A 19,461-nucleotide genomic window follows, 5' to 3' on the forward strand; every position below is an offset into this window, starting at 1 on the left:
CCACGTGAAGAGGGCAGACCGTTTACTCCAGCAGACCACCTAGAAACATGGCTGCAAGCCTGAAGCAACCGATGATCATTACTTTCTAACATGCAGAAAACTGATTAAGTTGTAAAAGAGAGAGTTGCAGTTTATAAACCTCATTTTAAAAAAAAATAAGGAATAGCTATCTTATCTAAAAATGTAGCATAATTTTTGCTTTAGGAACCTGTTCTTTTTCCAAAATATCTAAAAACTCAGATTGGACAATAGCATTAGACATAGATTCAATTAGATTATTAAATACAAATGCTTCTTGACTCACAAATGCTCATACAACTCTATGCTGTAATAACACTGACTCCTTTAAATACTGTATGTGCCTTCAAGTTACAAAAGGTATTTTTTATTATAATGAACAGTGGACCATTCTCAGCCCATGGGAACATACTGTTGCAAAATATACGGAGTGTGTTTTGCCAAACTACTTCTGATCTCATGAATCAATTTCCAGGAAGTCATGCCTATCATAAATTGAGGAATGGCTGTGTAATAGCAACCATGAATCCCACTTCAGTTCCACTGTCTGCAACGGAAGCGGATTTAAGGCAGAATGGAACATTCAAAAGTTTCAAATAAACATACTCAATTTCTAGGCAGAATGCTTTTCATAAACAATTATCTCAGCAGCAAAATGATTTACCCAGAGTTCATTCTTAATTACTCATGAATTTTACTTACTTGTATGGAACATGTTTAGCCCCATTTACTAATGCCAAAATGACATTGCCCAGAGCTGAAAGTGACAGACAAAGACCACCGCCACCATCCCGACTCTTACTGAGAACCTTTTCACAGCTTCCCAAGTCTACCAGGTGCAAACGACTGCGCCCTCCGGACACTAAAGGGAAGAGCAAGGTGCATAGAACCAATGAGCCACTCTGAATTTACTAACAGATATAATGAATGCAAGCTATTTTAATGATAACAAAATACTGCTTTGACCTTAAAAGTGAACATACTTCCCCCTTTGCCACTCTTATCCATTCGATATTGGTAAATGTGAAGTGTAAAGAGCATATGGGAGTTCCTCCTCGCCTCCTCATCACAGTCTAGCCTACTGGTCCTTCTGGACGCAATTGCAGCATCAAGGAAGTAGGCGGCTTTTTCTGCCGTGGGGGCTCTCAGCTCGTTTTGATTCTGAAGCTGGATACGAAGAGAAAACTATTACTAATTGGAAGAGGGTTGCATTTCTGCTCAACAGATTAGGTCTCTGGGGCAATTCGTAATAAATTATGTATACCAAGGGAGCAAAGATGAAAAAATGCAAAGCCAAGACTGTGGCAGTGACATTTTAAACATAGCTGGAACATTTCAAATATTCTTTGATGCACAACAGAAATGTCACAATACCAATATACTTCAAAACAGCAAAATTAATGTAGTATAATAAAAATACCTGAGTCCCACAGACTGGGTCCTCTCGGAGGTAGACACCGGGAGACTGGCCATCCTGGAGGCTGCCGGTGGCCACTTCAGATAACAAGTCCCTAAGGTTTTCATCCTTGCCCCAGATCTCCACAGCAGAAACCCTGACCGAGAATCGAGTTCCAGTTTTCTCCTTGCGTTCATTTATTAATTTAAAAAGCCAGGATATTGCACAAGGAATAACACCAAGATTTTGCATTGAATTATCCTTTCCAATCATAGTATATGTCTTTCCTGGAAGTGAAAAGTAAATTAGAATATTCAATTGTTTAATTTCTTTAGTGATCTAGATAGACGTAAACATGATAAATTTGCCTTATTTTCTTGAGGATCATGTCACATTGACATCTCAGTGGTGTGCTCTGAGTACCAACAGACCTCAACATCTTCTGACTGGAAGATGAGGCAGCCAGCTGCTATGGTTGCGGTTACTGTGGAGGCAGCAGGAGGTGCATAGGCCTCCCACAGGAGTAGAGACCCAGACTGGCAAATTACACTTCAGGGTGAAACCTATGTGTGCAGAGTACACACTCCTCTTGGCAATGTACAAATATATTGGGTACATTGCAATATATGATGTCAGCAGGCCAGTCATTCAAGGGATCAGAAATCAGAGGACATGAGGATAAGTGTGATTAGTTAAAGAATCAAAAGATACATGAAGAGAATACCACTTATAACACAAAGAGTTAGAATCTGGAGTCAACTAGTGTGATAATGGAGGCAATCCAATTATGACATTCCAAAGCAGGGCTGAATAAGCACAAAGTGAAAGAACTTGCAGGACTGTGAGGAGAAGATGGATAAATTACTCAATCAGAGAGCTAGTATGGGCTCCCTAGGCTGAAAGGCCTCCTTCCAAGTCTAATGTTTCTGAGAATCTGTTACATTTTCTCTAAACTGCAAGGTACCTGAACTGGGAACGAGAACAAAGGTTTTACAGTGGATGTGACCACCAAATGTAGAGGTGATGGAGTGGCTGAACAAATTGACAGCTGCAATAATATTATCAATCACTGAAAACAAAAGGTTCAACGGTTGAGTACTGGAAGTGCCTTGGAAGTACAAGAAGCATTCCCGGGGTGGGTAGAAAAGAAGTAGAATAGAAGGGTGTAGGATATGTGAATGATGAACAATACAGGGAAGTCATTTTCATGACTAAGAATAGCTTATTTATTCAATAAGTCATGGCCAAAATCAAAGATCTAATATTAACTGTTATACTTTAAACCTTATTACTTTTGCTCCTACTGATGTTTCAAGAAATAATTTAGAACCAAATTTTAGTAAATCAGCAAAGTCCATTGAAAAGAAAATTCTACTTCAGTCGTATACTATCAGGTTTATTGTTACAGAGGTTGACAGCATGTAATTACTAGTCCAACACTGTAATTAACAGCAAAAATAAATTGGAAGCTCACCAAGCTTGACATGACCAAAACAGAATATGCAGCCATCTGCACCATTCACAACAGACTGAATGACTTCTGCCACTGTTCCTGAACAGACCTCAGCCTAGGATTATTAGTGCAAAAGAATAAATTATGTTACACTGGAATGAATACAAGACTAATTCAAGCTGATATTGAGAATGAACTTAGCTATTTACTTTATCTTCCTTCTGCTCACCTGCGAGGCATCTTGGGTGAAAACTGCATCAAATGCAAACATTTTTGGAGCTGCAACCACTGTTCTCCTGTGGGTGGAACTCAAATGCCCACTCACTGAGGGGTCGTAGAGGGTTATTTGTTTTTTGCGAGAGTCTACTTTCAGAAAGGACATCGATTCTGATGTATTGCTTGTCCCTTGGGAAGGACAAATCCGTACCATCACCTTCACCTGAAAGGAAACAACAAACAATCAGCTTTCAATATCACCTTTGAGCAGTAAGTTTGGTTTGCTTATTTTTTGCAGATGACCCAGGAAATGCAGGTATTTCAATGATTCGAACCAATTTTACCCTGTAAAATCCGAATTCGAGAAGTTGAGATCCAGATAATGTACAAGTATGCAGCTAACTAGTCAAGTATGACCTGTGTTAATGGGATTAAATGCCAAATAAACTGGGAGGTAATTTGAACTCCCTCATGCGCAACATGTGCTTTACACTTCATATCAAAAGGAAAAAAAGGTTAGGTAGTTGGGTAAATGGGCTTAGTTAGTAAATGTACCTTATTTGTTCCCTTCACAGATCTTTGAAAAGAAACTACAGAAATATTCCTGCAGAGGTAAACACCTTTCGCTTAGTTCACCATTTATGTGACTCGAACAAGAGGCTACACAGACTCCCTTCACAATTATCATGCAGTGATGTAGATGAACTAACCCAACGTGACCACTCATGGAAGAAGGTGCCATGGTCAGGCTGGTTCCTAAGGACAAGTGCAGAACAGAGTAGCAAATACTATATATTTTAGAACCTTCAAACAAAAACACTTCCATCCATATCCGCTGTACTCCAGTCGAACACCACAGCAATTACAGACAGTATATACACAGAAATAAGGCTCATTCTTATTATTGTTGCCATTCGGATTTCAAAGCCAAGATCCAAGAAGCAACTAAGGCTGACTATGACTCAATTAAATGGAAGAGGCAGTTGGCAGCATGTAATTGAAAAACCGCATACACATCACCAGGAAATACTTGAGTGAGTTGTCAATTTAATTTGAAGATAGCCTCTGTCTGTACTGTGTTCACTGAAACAGAGGAATGGCTGAGAGACAATGACAGACATGGTCTTGAGCCATCATGTAACTTTTTTCCAGTGCAGTGAGCATTTTCCATCTATTACAAAAGATATTTCTTCCATTCTGGCATCATAGACACAAAAAGAAAACAGACTATGCATATCAGCAACTCACCTGGTACAATTAATGCTGGCCCAGGAGCACTGAACAACAGGGTGCATTGGGATACCTAGCAGTGTTGGATGTAAAACCTCTTACAAATGATGCAGAGCTGATAGGGCAATATGCCTGATCTGGTGGTTAGCAACAGTCAGAAAAATGGACAAAATAAATAAACCTAAGAAGTCTTGCCCATTTTTATTACAAAAACTCACCAGAATTTGCTTTACTCTGGGCTGTTAATGTAAGGCATATAATTTCAATGGCCTTCCCAACCAATCTGAATAAAAATATAAATCCCAATAGACATTCTAACCACTTCTTCCTCTAGCAACCCTGTCCCTTTCATCGTTATCTTGTTTCCAACTTTGCCTCTATTGATCTCTTCAGTCCAGCAACTCTTATACTTTAATTTACCCTTTTAGTTCATTATAAACTGGCCTGGCATGCATACTGGTTTGCGTGTCAATAACATAGACAGCTAGGACACGACATCCATTGGCGACCATGACCAACGGAGGGCCTCTCTAATTATGAACTCACAACCAAAGTGAACCAACATGAATGGAGTCAGGCGGGATCGAAATAGCCTTTTTTCTTTAAGAACAAGCATTGGTGCTATTTTAATAAAGTTTCAATATTGACAATAATTTAATGAAGACAGGAAACTTCTGAGGCAATGCGTGGTTTTCACCATTTTTGCATGGAATGGAAATGATCTCCTCCATATACTGTCTGTTTCCTATTCAGGAAACAAACCTGCAATAAATTACTAAAAACCTACATTTGCTGCATAAACAAAGAGTCCATGAAGGTCGTCAATAGCACCAAGTGTAGAGTGCATTCCATGCTTTCAACACTACCTGCACCTAACTTCTGAGTTTGATCCAATGGAAAGCTCGAAACCAGTGTAAAAGCCCATAGCAGAAACTAAGCAAAGCTTAAAAATAAAGGAAACATCTGTTGTGAATCACTAAAAGGCATGGAAATGGCAGATTCAAGGCTAGCCCTACTCATAAAAACAGAATGGGGCCACTGTGGTATTTCAGTGTTTCACACAAGCCCACAGTCGTTCAAGCTGAATAGACAGAAATAAAATCCATCCTTGCATACTAATTTATCCAGTTAAATCTATTTTATATCCACACTTCATTTTATTTGCTGCTGCATCTTTATACTCTGTAGTACATTCTTAACCAAAAAAGCAAACTTATGTCTCCCAGCACTTAATGTTTTTTTATTTCTCTAGATTCTCGTGCATTTCTGATGTAGTCACTACAAACAACTCAACATTGACTGCTAGAAAGTGATAAGAAATTCAATTTTGTACACTAAAGAGCAACATATTGAAACCATAATTATAATGCCTCCCACATGCACCTTGCTAACGACTACTGACCATTCTGATAACATGCTCATTTTGTCCAGTACGTGCTCATAAAGATTAAATTATTGTATATTATACAATCAGACAATTAACTTGTTACATAGTTACTCTCAGACATTCAAACTGGGACTTTTTATAAAAAGTACCAGATTTAATTAACCTTAAATTAATACTGCTGTGAATCCCACTGATGAAATCCAACATTACTGCACTCCACTGTAAATCACATTATATAGGTCTCAGCTCAGAGACAATTTTACTGTGGATTTAATTGGAACTGATAGATGTGGATGACTTTCACAAATTAGATTGGTCTTCTAGCTCACTCATTAGCACATACATTGTTTGTGTATAGAGCAACTTACAGGGCAAGATTCAGTTTAATTTTTGCAAAGCTGATAAATAATTATGAAATGATACATAACAGAGTTTAGTGATGGCATGGAAAATTAAGCTCTATTTAATTTGCAGAAATATTTGGTTTACAAACTGGCTTTTGTGAAGTGGATATAAGTTATTAACTTACACATTTACACACTGATAATTCCTGCCCCAACTATTTTACAAGTACAGTTCTCAACTGCATATGAGGACATATTCAGAGGAAGTTTTTAGGTATAAAATCGTACCTATCTTCTGTCAATGTATTTTTTTAATTGCAGATTCTATAATATCCAGACCTACTCCTTAGGTTCTGTGTATGTTAGTGACCTTCTTTAATATCTTGGAAATAAATCTCAAGATCATGGAGAACTCAAGTCATGAAAATTCAAGGCAGATGGAGACACTGGAGGTAAACTTGTGCCCTGAAGTAGAAAAAAGTAGCCAAGCCTTCAGCTCTTGGCCATCGCCACAGTGACCACATGTGCAGACATAGGACAAGAGCAGGATTGGGCTACACCATTTTCTTCTCTACAGAAACCACCTAGTTTGTCTGAAGTGCAAGTAAGAGCTTCTGGAGTGAGAGACAAATTAAAAGGATTGAATAAGGAAACACTGACAGGGGTAATGACTTTCATTTTTATTATGCCATTGAAGGAGGATATTCAGCCTCTGAGTAATGCTAATTCTCAGAGCAATCATTCCCTAATCTTTCCTTAAAACCCATTTTTTCACACACGCAGATTAAGAACCTGTGATATGCCAATGTCTCACCTATGCTGAAGGATAACATCAAGTGGTCAATTATCTTACCAATCTGTACGCTTCTGGGATGAGGAAAGAACTGGGGCATCCTGGGAGTACCCATTTGGCCACAGAGAGAAGGTATAAATTCTACACAAAGAGCACTGGAGGTCAGCATTGAAATCAGGTCACTGGAGCCATGATACCACTGTTATGTTCTATTTTTTTGCGTACCGATATAAACATTCTCAGTAGGAATGTAACAGGCTCCTTCACCTAATCCTTCTACTTCTGAAGTCATCACTGCCAGAGTCAAAAAAGTTTTATTAATAACATTATGCTAGTGAAGAGAAAAAACAGGTAGAAAAAGAGGAGGAAAAAAACACTTGCTAAATAAAATCACCATATGTTAGCAGATAGAAAACAATTTTTACAGATCTGTTTTCCACAGTCCAACAGAAATGGTAGCAATTGAGAGAGAGCAGAAGAGATGCACCAGGATGTTGTCTGGAAAAGACAACTTTAACTATAAGGATACAGTGGATAGGCTGGGTTTACTCTCACTGGAACAAAGGAAAAGAGAGTGACATTTGAGGTTTATAAAATAATGGGGGGGGGGTGGTATAGATAAAATAGAGGTCAGAGTCTTTTTCCTATGATGGATGTGTCTAAAAGTAGAGTGTGATAGAATGAGTAGCTAGAAGTGGTAGAGGCAGATATAATTACAGCATTTGGACAGGTTTTAGGAAAACAGGATAGGCAAATGAGCATAAAACAGCTTGGCATGGACAAGTTGAGCTGAAGGGTCTGTTTCTATGCTATACAACTTTATGACCCTACCATTCTAATGCTTTTAGGTAACAATATGTGCATCATTAATTTGCAGAATTTAACTATTATATCAATTAAAATACACATGTTTTTAAGGAAATAATTCTCCTTCACCAATAGTATAGAGGTTCAATAGTAAACCCAGCAGACAAGCCCCACTTGTGAGCTTGGAACCCTGCTAAAAACGCCAAGCTCAGTATCCTACAGGACAAAGCAAATGACCCATGCACAAGCCTGATTACTCTCCAAAGCTCTCTGTTAAATATCAAAATGTATAAAGCAGGAGTCAGCAGGTAGAATGTGACATTTAGTTGAACAAATTTTTAATACACCTACAGTGTACAAAAAAACTAGTTTTACCACAGTTGGGGTACTTCATGCAGTTCCCCTAACGACACTAAAGGAAGCATGTGATGCCAATGGCAGAGTATTTACAAGGATGTTACCAGGGTTGGAGAAAACTACGAGAGGAAAGATTGACTCTGTTTTGTAAAAGAAGACTTTGGGCGGAGATTTCATCAAATTGCATATAATTATGGGACGACTAGATAGAAATGATTTTGGAAGAACTTATTTCCCATTTCAGGCAGGTGAATAAATAAGCTAAGCTGATTTAAGGTAGTCGGTAAAAACAATATAAGACAGATGAGAAATATTCATTCATACAATGAGAAATGTTAAGGATTTCACTATCCCTATGAGTAGCGGGGGTGGGGGGAGCAAGTGTTTACCATTACCAGAATTACTTTGGAAAACCCAGGGGTTTGTTCCAGTTTTTCTAACTAGACAAAGATAAAAGACTTATGGACCTTTTCCTGAAAGTCCTCTTATGGTCCCACAAAGGAACACTAGTTAGGTTTCTTAGTACACTGAACAATCCAACAACTTTATGGCATATTCATTTCCCATTTGCACAAGATTATGCTGATTATCCGAGAGATAATAGTGAGTAAACAGAAAATATGCCGCTTTGGACTATGGATGGAAGGAAACTGCCCTGTTCTTAATTGTGATATAATATTCAATTTAGAAGTTACAACGAAATTTATATGAACACTATGGCACATAAAAGCATTTTTTATTCTTTATTAAGCAAATTCACACAAAAAGAATTGTTTAAATAAGGTTTGTTAGTGGCCTCGCTTAACATAGGTTTAATGTTGGATTCAACAGGGAGAAAAAGGTACAGAGGAATATAATAAATTTAACTGTCCCTTTCTCAATCTCTCCCCTTGACACCCAGCCAGCTTCTCCATTTTATCATTGCTCAATTATTGACATTCTTCAGCTTCTGTATGTATATTGATCTCTCCGTTCCACTTCACATAATTATTATTTCAGGGCAACTAATGGAAATAAATCATCCCTTTGTCTTAATATTGCAAGTCTGTCAAATATCTCTCAACATTCTGTACAAAGTAAATCCCCCTGCCCGAGCTCTGCTGTGCATTATATTCAGTTGAGACTATGCTTCCAACTACTCAAAACATTTTTGTTTCTGATTTAACTTGAAGCAGAGATATTAAATTACTTTCTAGTCTGCTGATTTGTAAAGAACTAAAATCACTCCCCAAACTATTTGGCTGATATGCAGTATAGGGGGAGAAATCAAATCAAAAGGCTATCTCCCCTCTGGACTTCCTGAAAAGAAGCGAACTAAGATAGTAAAATAAATAAATAAGGGCCCCTCACTGCTTTTTTTAGTTAAAAATGAGAGCTGAACTATAACACAAGAGTTTCCGGTAACTGAATGAGAATCACTTCAGACAATACGAATAATTAAGACTGCAATAGCATTGCAAAACAGAAAAAAACAAATACAATGCAACACATTTTTAAGATCGTAAACACGAGGAATTCTGCAGATGCTGGAAATTCAGGCAACACACATCAAATTTGCTGGTGAACGCAGCAGGCCAGGCAGCATCTCTAGGAAGAGGTACAAGGTCCTGACGAAGGGTCTCAGCCCGAAACGTCGACTGTACCTCTTCCTAGAGATGCTGCCTGGTCTGCTGCGTTCACCAGCAAATTTGATGCGTGTTGCTCACATTTTTAAGATGTTAACTTGCTGATAACAGTGACTCAGTTGAGCTACACCATGAATTCAATTTTCTCACCCTTGGTTTCATATCAATTCATTGTCTGTCACCTCACTACCTACTCCAGTCCTATGATTTTCGGAAATATCATCTACAATTTTACTCTCTTTACTAGTCTTCCACAACGATCCACCATCTGCACCAATAATCTTAGCTACTCAAGCCCAAAACTCCTGAATTTCACACCTCTACCTCTCTCCCACCATTAGAATGCCATATAGATCTATGTCTTTGATCAAGCATTTGGTTAATTATCTCAATATTCCCTCATATGGTTCAACATCAGCTTTTGTTAATGACATTCCTGTGAGGCACCTCAAAAGAGTTTACCAAGTTATTAAATAAACTGAGATGTCATCAGTGCTGCTTCCCCCTCATAATACATTGATGAATACATAATGAATACATTTAAGTTATTCATTTAAACACTACATTATGTTGTGAAGTTATCCTGAAACTAAACTAATTAAACTAAGAAATAATTAAACAAAGCTCTAATATCTGCACTTATCTGCTATGATTTGTAAATAAATTGTCCTTTTAAAAGATCCATCCTGACACATCCTTCCATGTATACATTTTCAGGCCACTTATGTTGTTATTTTTTATATTGTAAAAGCATGCTGAGCACTATCCGCATTTTGCGTAGACAACCCTACCAGTATTTTATTTGACCTAAAACGATTGATTCTTGACTCACCAAAATTTAAAAAATAATCTACAAAATTGTAGAAAATATTCTATCAATCTGACTACAGGATGAATGCCTTTACCTAATTTACCTTGATTGATTGCTTGGATTAGCCGAAATAAAATCAATGCCATTCATCATCTGCAGGAATATCAAAAATGTTTGTAATGTGAGCTCTGATGCTGTAATTATTCTGTTGTAAAATGAACAAATCTTGAGTTGATTCACAAAGGCCACAGTGGCAATTTTTATTCCAAAAAAAACTATTCAACTAAAACAGCACACAAAGAATGACCATATCATCCACAATGGACTGGCAACCTATCAAAAATATGAAAGCAACCACTTCCAATTTCAGATCCCTGTCATTTATCTTATTACAAAATTACAGGCTAAAAAGATGGCTGTGAGTGATTTATATGATTTTTATCAACAATCAATGATTCTCCTTCTTCCCACCTCCCCACCCACACTCCCCAACCCACCAAGGTAACTATCTAAGAAAACAAGATACCTCCATGCCCTAGTCAAGTTGTAACATAGTATGTATAGATGTGATTAAGTTATAATCAAAATCTTGCGTAATTGTGAGCTAATTAGGAAGTCCCATTCTCCATTTACACTATTTCTCTGTGGAAGCAGGTTATTGGTCAAATTTCACTATTTAACCAGGTAGTAATTTCTTCCATTTGAGTTTAAATCGTTAAATTGCACAAACTTCTTTACTGATCTCAGGTGCACTATTTATAACACCAACTAGGTTATAAAAATGCTGTTCAATAGCCAGTGTTCTATTGAGAGAGTTTATATATGTCACATTTGCAAGTTTAATAGCCGTAAGATCCTTGTCCCTTTGTACTTCCCATGTAAAGAGGCAGTGCAAGACTTCCCACTGCACTCAAAAAAAAAGAAAAGGCATCAAATCTTACTGGCATCGACCCTTTTAAGCGCATTTTGTGTCAGACTGGAGAGTTTAATTGCCTCTCTTTTTGCCACGTGTCTCACGTAAGAGGTCTCTGTCAGAAAAACTGACAGAAGCTTTGTGATTGTAAAACACTTACTCACTGATCACAGAAGTGGAACACCACTTCAAGACATTTGTTGAAAAGGGAATTCAGAAAAGTGTTTTGAAATAAAGGTACCATCTAGCACATTAAAGTCATTCGGGAGAGGCATAATGAGATGCATCTCAGCAATGCTACAATTTCATAAATATCTCAGATGGAAATATGCACATACAGCTTAGAGACAAATAACATAGCTCTAGCAAATGATGAATTAGGATTCTTCTCACATATTCTTCAATAATCTTTCCTGAATTCATTAACATATTAATAAATGTAAATAAAGAAAAAATGCAAAAAGAAAGGTAGAATTAGATTTGTTTCAGATGATGACAGTTCACCAACATTACTGAGGTTTATTGATCCCTTGCATTACATGCAAGGATAATTGCTCAGTCAATCATTTAAGACATCTTACATTTCAATAATTATGCACAGAAAATCATCTCAATCTACCTCATTGTGAATCTGGGAAAAATTGACACTACCACAAATTTGATGCTACAAACTTGCAGGCTGGTCTCTTCTCTGAAGGTCATTAGGGTGTCAGAATAAACATGTGTGGCTATGTCAGGACTGTGATTTACTGACATTTAGTTGCAGGTGTTCCACTTTTTCCATCATAAACTAGTTTTAATACTGATCTGTTTGTAAAGCTTTGGACAGAAGACTATCTTTTGATGGGGTAAATACATCACGACAAATTAGGAACATCTAGATTTTAGATACAGCAGATGTGGTTACTCTGAACATTCTACCACAGGGCAAAAAAGTACTAGATTACAATTTCTCAGAACCTTTGTATTTAATAAATACATTAAATCATTGGAACTTACTGATTTTGTCCTTCTCAGTGCTTGAGATTTGCAACATGTAAGAAGCTGTCAAAATATCCAACATGAAACTGCATGCATTTTGTAAAAGGTACACCCCGTGGTTTAAGGGAGTGAATGTTTAGGGTGATAGATGCGACTGAGTTTTGAGTTCAACTTGTTGAGTGTTACTGGAACGGCAAACAGGTGGAGATTATTCCATCATATTCCTGCCTTGTTATTTTGTCTATGGTGTTGTGACTGTGATTGAAGTCGCTGGACAAACACTGAAGCTGATGATGTGGCAGTCTTTATTGTGCACAAGCAGACATCATTCCGCAGACATTCTCAGTGGAGGCTCATAAACCCAAAGATACATTACATTTTTATACCCTTAAGAGCAAAGTTTACAGAAGGTGATTCAATACAGTTTCAATATTTAGAACGACATTGTTTACTGCAATATTTTGGGTTGACAAATGGTTCCTTTGGGATACATAATGGAATCACATTGTAATTGGTAAGACACCTCTGAAGGTCCAAACACCTTTAGGAGAAACTAATATTCTAAAACCTTTTGATGACAGAGAGCCAGACACCCAAAATTGTCAGGGCTGTCTCTGAGTTCACGGATATGGTGAGTACACAAAAACTAATGGTTGCCTCTACCTGTGACCATGTTTGATCCGTAAGACTGAACTGATTGTGGACTTCAGAAAGGGCAAGACGAGGAAGCACACACCAGTCCTAAAGGAGGGATCAGACATGGAAAGAATGAACAATTTCGAGAACCTGGGAGTCAACAACTCTGAGTATCTGTCCTGGGCCGAACATTAAGATGTAGTTACGAAGGAAGCACGACAGTGGCTGCATTTCATTAGGAGTTTGAAGAGATTTGTAATGTCACCAAAGACATTTACAAACTTCTATAGATGTACTCTGGAGAGCTTTCTAACTGGCTACATCACTGTCTGGTACGGGGGTGAGGGGCTGCTGCATAGGATCGAAAGAAGCTGCAGAAAGTTGTGAACTCAGTCAGCTCCATCATGGGTACTGGCCTCCTTTAGCATCCGGGATGTCTTGAAGGAGGGACACCTCAAAAAGGTGGCAATCATCATTAAGGAGGTACAGCTACCTGAGGGCACACACTCAACAATTCAGGAACAGCTTCTTCCCCTCTGCCATCAGATTTCTGAATGGACATTACCTCATTATTTTTTTTGGCACTACTTATTTAACTATATATAGAAAACAACAAAATTAACAACATATACAGGTGATATTAAACCTGATCTGGTTCTGATTTTGATTAAGTGACAACATCCAACTGGTCTGCCAGTTTGAACTCAAGTCACAATGGTGCAAATAACTTAGCTCATGTTGCCTGGTTTGATGCAAGCCAATTAACACAACCCCATTGTCCTAACAACACACATCAAAGTTGCTGGTGAACGCCCATTGTCTTAACATTGGGTTCTTGCTTTGTCTGTGGAGCAGCTTCTGCTTTTAACCTCAGTTTACCACTTACAATTTACAAAAACAAACCAAAGGCTAATTGCAAGCTTCTTGAGAACTGAAGCCTTGTTCTTGTTTGAACTAATATCTGCTATATTCACATAACTCCAGAATACCCTCTAACATTGGTATCTTCACCAAAAACACTACAGTGGTTCAAGAAAGCAGATAAATGGCATCTTCTCCAGGGCAAATGGAGATGCATAATAAATTTCAATCTTACCATCAGCACCCACATATCAAAAATGCTCTCTAGCTGTTGTCTTCTCTGACTGAGAAGGATAATAGGCCCTCATTTGCCTTACCTAGTCCTCACATGATGTTATGCTCCTCAAAGAGGTCTCCCCTCAGCATCTTGATCTGGAAATATGCTGCACTCACTTCACTATCACTGGGTCTAAATCCTCGATCTCCCTGTGCAACAGCATCATGAGAGTACCTACATCTGAAAGACTGAACTGGTTCAACAATATGGCTGGCCACCTTCGGCTCAAGAACTGTTAGGGGAGGGCAACAAATATTGTACTTCCTCTTGAAAAATCTTGTTACAAAGATTTGAGAGTCAAAACAACCTTGACCTCAGAGGAGCGAGCAGTCCAAGCTTGGGAACATGGCCAAAGATCTTCCCTCAACATTCCACATAGTTCTTTCATAACAGTCTTGGAAAACCCAAGCCTACTGATTTCATCAGTAAGGTATGTGATGTTGTTTCTGTGGTGAGTCTGGGAGTCACAGAATCATAGATGGCCTTTGGACCATCTAGTCTGTGCCAAAACTGCTACTCTAAACAACATGCAGCGGGACCATAGCCCTCCATACCCCTACCATACCTATCCAAGCTTCTCTTAAATGTTGAAATTGAGTTTGCATGCACTACTTGCACTGGCAGCTCGTTCCCACTCTCATGACCCTATGTGTGAAGAAGTTTCCCCTCATGTTCCCCTTAAACTATTCACCTTTCACCTTTAACCCATCACCTCCAGTTACAGTCCCATCCAACCTGTGGAAAAAGACTTCTTGTATTTATCCTATCTATACCCTTCATAATTTTGTATACCTCTCTCCACTGAGATCAAAGTTTCCTTGACTCTCAAATTCTTGTGACAAGATTTTTCAAGAGGATATACAGCTCTTACAAAGTGCTTTCTCCATCCAATAACAAGGAAACAAAAGCCAAAAAACAAATCAATGCCAGTCAAGATTTCATTGATGTAACACACACAAAATGCTGGAGGAACTCAGCAGGCCAGGCAACATCTATGAAAAAGAGTAAACAGTCGACATTTCAAGCCAAAACATTGACTGTTTATTCATTTCCATAGATGCTGCCTGGCTTGCTGAGTCCCTCCAGCATTTTGTGTGTGTTCCTTTGGATTTCCAGCATCTGCAGATTTTCTGGTGTTTGTGTTTCCTTGATGTAGTCTGAATTGGAAGGGGGAGAAGAAAGTCAGCATTTCTGAGCAGCCCGTACTTTCTTTATAAGCCTCCAAGAACTCTATTAATAGGAAACCAGGGAGCTAAAGTGACATTTTCAATTGTTGCATTTTAAACAGTAGCTTTCACATCCACCTCAGGCTGTGTGCATGCAAAGAGCTTGTGCTGAGCCCAGTCCATGCTTTCACTTTGTACTGGGCGAGAGTAAACAGTTTAAGGAAAGCAAGATAATAATGAATGAGAGTGAAAGTAAACACGAGACACAGGACTGAGTTATTCATCAAGCAAAATATGGAATATTTCATGGACAGACTCAGAGAGTACTAGTCCTTCTTTGTGAACAGAATTCCCAAGTGAAAAACAAGCCTGCTTAATATTTTGGATGACAATTTTGACTATCAATTATTTGCCAATCTGATTTTATTCTTTGAATACTCCAAAATACAGTCACAATATTGCCATATGACACCCAATCATATGCAATTTCTAACCTGAAAATATCAATTACATACAAGGAGAGTAATCAGTCAACATGGGTTCACTTGATCTGCTAAAAAAGAATGGACAGGCTTCTATACAAAACAAATAGTAAGAAAATAGGTATTCTTCTCCTTTGCCCAGGAACAAAGACTAAACTGGTTACTTGTTAGACATGAATTCAGTTGCCTGTCAAAAATACCCTCTTCCTCCAAAAATTCCATCAGTTGGACAACTAATGAAACATTTTTTGATTTAAATATCACCATAGTGTTTGAGTAAAATACAGAACTGGCCTTGGGTTGTAGGTGGTCAGATTCTGTAACACTTGTTAACCTCTACAATGATCATCACATTGGAAGTTAGTCCTAGAAATGATAGAGATCTGCCCTTTTGTAAAACTATAATCCCATTTATAAATTTTAAGTATTTTGAGCACAGAAAAATTACACAAAAAGAAACAAATTACATTTTATTTTAATTAAAGGCATAATGTCAGGACATCAGGAAAGCTAGCTTTTCTTTTTTAAATTAGTGCTACAACATTTGCTTCATTAACTACAGAAACGGACATAGATAATTTCAGGATCTCATCAAATGCATAATTTATGTGTCCATATTTTAGAGTTTAAGTATCTTTTACCTTTGAGGCAGGAGTGCAAGCAAATGTGCAATCTGCTGTTCACACTTTACAAATGCTGAAAATCAATAAATAGGAGTGGACTGTCAAGCAACTTTCACAGACATATATTTGTGGGGTGACAACATGGAGGACATGAGCCTGTAGATTAGCTGATATCAACTGCTCCCACACCGGATAATTTTGCTGTCAAAAAGTAATTAGTGTGGAAATACTTAGCAGACTTGAATCACAAGCATCTCCTCTTATTTGGGAAAGCATTGCACTGATAATTGAGGTTTCACTGTAAGTATTTTTCTGTATAAACCTTATTTAAAATACATTTATTTATATTATTTAGAGATGATAGCAGGCCCTTCCGGCCCAATGATCACATACCCACCCCAATTACATCTGTGAGACCAAGTAATCTATTAACTTGTACATTTTTGGAAGGTGGGAGGAAACCCGTGGGGTCACAGGGAGCACATACAAACTCTTTACAGACAGCAGCAGAATTTAACTCAAGCTGCTGGCACAGAATAGTGTTACGCTCCTATAAGAACTACGGATCATTCTAATAATATTACGGCCATTTTAAAATGAATATTTTCTTTTGTATTCAATTAGTAGTTCCAAGAAGTTCTAAAAGGACAACTTTTGCAGAAAGCTTATAAAGCAAACACCTTATGCAAAATCTTACACTCTGGGTATGAATTTCAAGAGGATGGCACTGTTAGAGTTCAGGTGAAAATTGGCATTTAGCATTCACTGCAGAGATCACCATTAACCCAGCCCTAAAGACAAGAACAGGGAACCATGGGTACTTTATGTGCAGTAGTTTGACGTTATTTGATTACAAGACTGTAAAGTCAGTGCATTTGATCTTAAATCTGTCACACAGCTGTGTACATAAACGCTGTACAATACAGGTACTATCCATGTAGTAATGCACACAGGAAGCCATCTGCAACAATTGTCTCACCAGTATATGGAGAGGGGGTGATAGTACTTGATAACACAGTCATTCATGCATTTCCCAGTTGCCTATATTACCAGGGGACTATACTCTGATTAAAAATATAATCAACAAGTCTCATAACTGAAAGGAAATTTAAAAATTTTTAAAAGTAAATACAATTAGCCCTCTGCACTAGCTGGGTTCACAAAATCATTATATGGCTTAGAGTGAGAAATACTACTGAGCTTAACCATTCGGAAAAAAGCCACCATTCTGCTCCACGATAACTAATTCTGGAGTCATTGCTCCACACAGTATTGCCAGCGCCCATTCCATGCCTAAAACACTTAAGGAAAAAAAATTACAGATACCTGTTGAGATTTACCTTCTAGCCTGAATAAATGTGGGTCCATACAACCCCTGCAATTTATTTACATATAACATTCTGGATTTGTTCTTTCCATATCTTTGTTTTATCAATCCTAGAAGTACAGTTTCCCTGAAAAAAAGCTTTAATATAGATTTCATGTAATTTGTACATGCAGTGCCAGCATTTATGCCCAACTCCAATTGTCCTGAGCAGAGGTGGAAGACAAGAGTTTGACTTTGTTGGCCAGGAATTTCATCTTGGTCATTCAAGGTAAGAATGGTAGATTTCCTTCCCTAAGGGACATTAGGGGATGACATGGGGTTTTTCAGCAATCCAACAGTTTCATGGACACCATTATAAATACTAGCCTTATTCCAAGATTTAATTAATTTCTTAATTACTCAGCTGCTGTGATAGAATTAAAACTCATAAACCTGGACCAAACTTCGGGCCTTTGATGGTACTCCATTAATTAATCACTATACCATCATATCATAACTCAATTTCTAGAATGCAAGTCTTTCTCCTGCCCATCCTCATTCAGGAACTTCTAAAGTAAGAAGCAAACCTTTAGCTCCACACTGCCTCCTGAATTTAAATGTATCTCTTTACTCCCGGGTATCAGAGCTGGATTAACTATTCAATGTGTGGCCATACAGTTAGGTAGCAAGTTCTTCTGATTTATTTCAACTGCATACATTGTACAGTTAAGCATGCCATTGGCTTTGTTGACCTGCAGCATCAGTTTACCACGTTTAGCAGTAAATCCTGAAAGGGCCTTTGGAGACATCCTGGTTCATCTTGAATCATTTGAGCACCTCCATATTCATATGCATTTCTTCATGTACAAACATTTGTATTGCTGTCACTTTTTTGCATTAAATTTCATCTGTATTAATTTGTCCGTGGCCCTAGTAGCAACTGCTATATGACCGCAGTATGACCTCATCTTCCATCGAGGCATGTCATAGCTTTCCAGGTTTCTTATCAATTTCAACCACTTCTGGAAAAACCTCCAGCATTTTGTGTGTTGCTCAAGTAATTCACTTTCTCCGTTTGTAACAGAACTGAAGAGTTCTGCACCAGGTCATCCAGTAACATGCTGTTTTTCCCGCTCCACTACCATAGCCTGACACGCTAAAGTATTTGCTGCAGCTCGTTTTACCGCTCTAATACTACTTTGTTTGTGTTCTCTAACTTTCCCCATTAACCTGTCAGCTTCATCAACGGCTTGTCCCACAGGAACTCAGGACACATTCTGGCAGAGATATTCCATTGCTCCTATCTATCCCCAGAACACCTTCCTTCCAACTCTAAACAACCTTGTTTTCTCTCAGTCCCAGTTCTGATGGTCTCTGATCTGAAAGGTTAAAGCTATTTCTCTTTCCATGGCTGCTATCTAACCAGGTGTTTCCAGCATTTTTATGTTTTCATTTCAAATTTCCAGCATCTGCACCTTTTTGATTTTCAAATATCAGTTAAATTTGAAGGAATGCTATCTACTGCATTCTTACATTATACACACACTCTGACTTTGAAATACATTTCTCCTCCTCCATTGTTCCTTCTCAACAGTGGGAGTACCTTTATCAGTAGGGCTGCAGTGATCCATAAGAGAGCTTACCACCACCAGCTCAAGGGCAGTTAGAGAGGGTCAATAAATGCTGGTCTTGCAACATCTTCAACGTGCGAAATGAAGACATAGAAACTTGAGGACGAGAATCAAATAAACAAGAGTGACTCCACCATTTAGACTATTA

The 19,461-nt window shown here is 38.1% G+C and overlaps 1 protein-coding gene across 2 annotated transcripts in view; it reads right to left on the reverse strand.

Annotated features, from left to right (window-relative positions):
- Nucleotides 1–19,461, reverse strand: part of kif26ab (kinesin family member 26Ab) — a 205,716-nt gene that overhangs the window by 38,322 nt on the left and 147,933 nt on the right. For both annotated transcript variants that reach the window (XM_072269687.1, XM_072269694.1), the window contains exons 6-10: nucleotides 3,097–3,306; nucleotides 2,889–2,982; nucleotides 1,439–1,701; nucleotides 1,002–1,185; nucleotides 721–880 (exon numbers count right to left, since the gene is read on the reverse strand). In XM_072269687.1, coding sequence (XP_072125788.1) covers nucleotides 721–880; nucleotides 1,002–1,185; nucleotides 1,439–1,701; nucleotides 2,889–2,982; nucleotides 3,097–3,306 — 911 coding nt within the window. The remainder of the gene's footprint in view (nucleotides 1–720; nucleotides 881–1,001; nucleotides 1,186–1,438; nucleotides 1,702–2,888; nucleotides 2,983–3,096; nucleotides 3,307–19,461) is intronic.

This window comes from Mobula birostris, chromosome 1 (genome assembly GCF_030028105.1).
Source record: "Mobula birostris isolate sMobBir1 chromosome 1, sMobBir1.hap1, whole genome shotgun sequence".
Lineage (NCBI taxonomy): Eukaryota > Metazoa > Chordata > Chondrichthyes > Myliobatiformes > Myliobatidae > Mobula > Mobula birostris.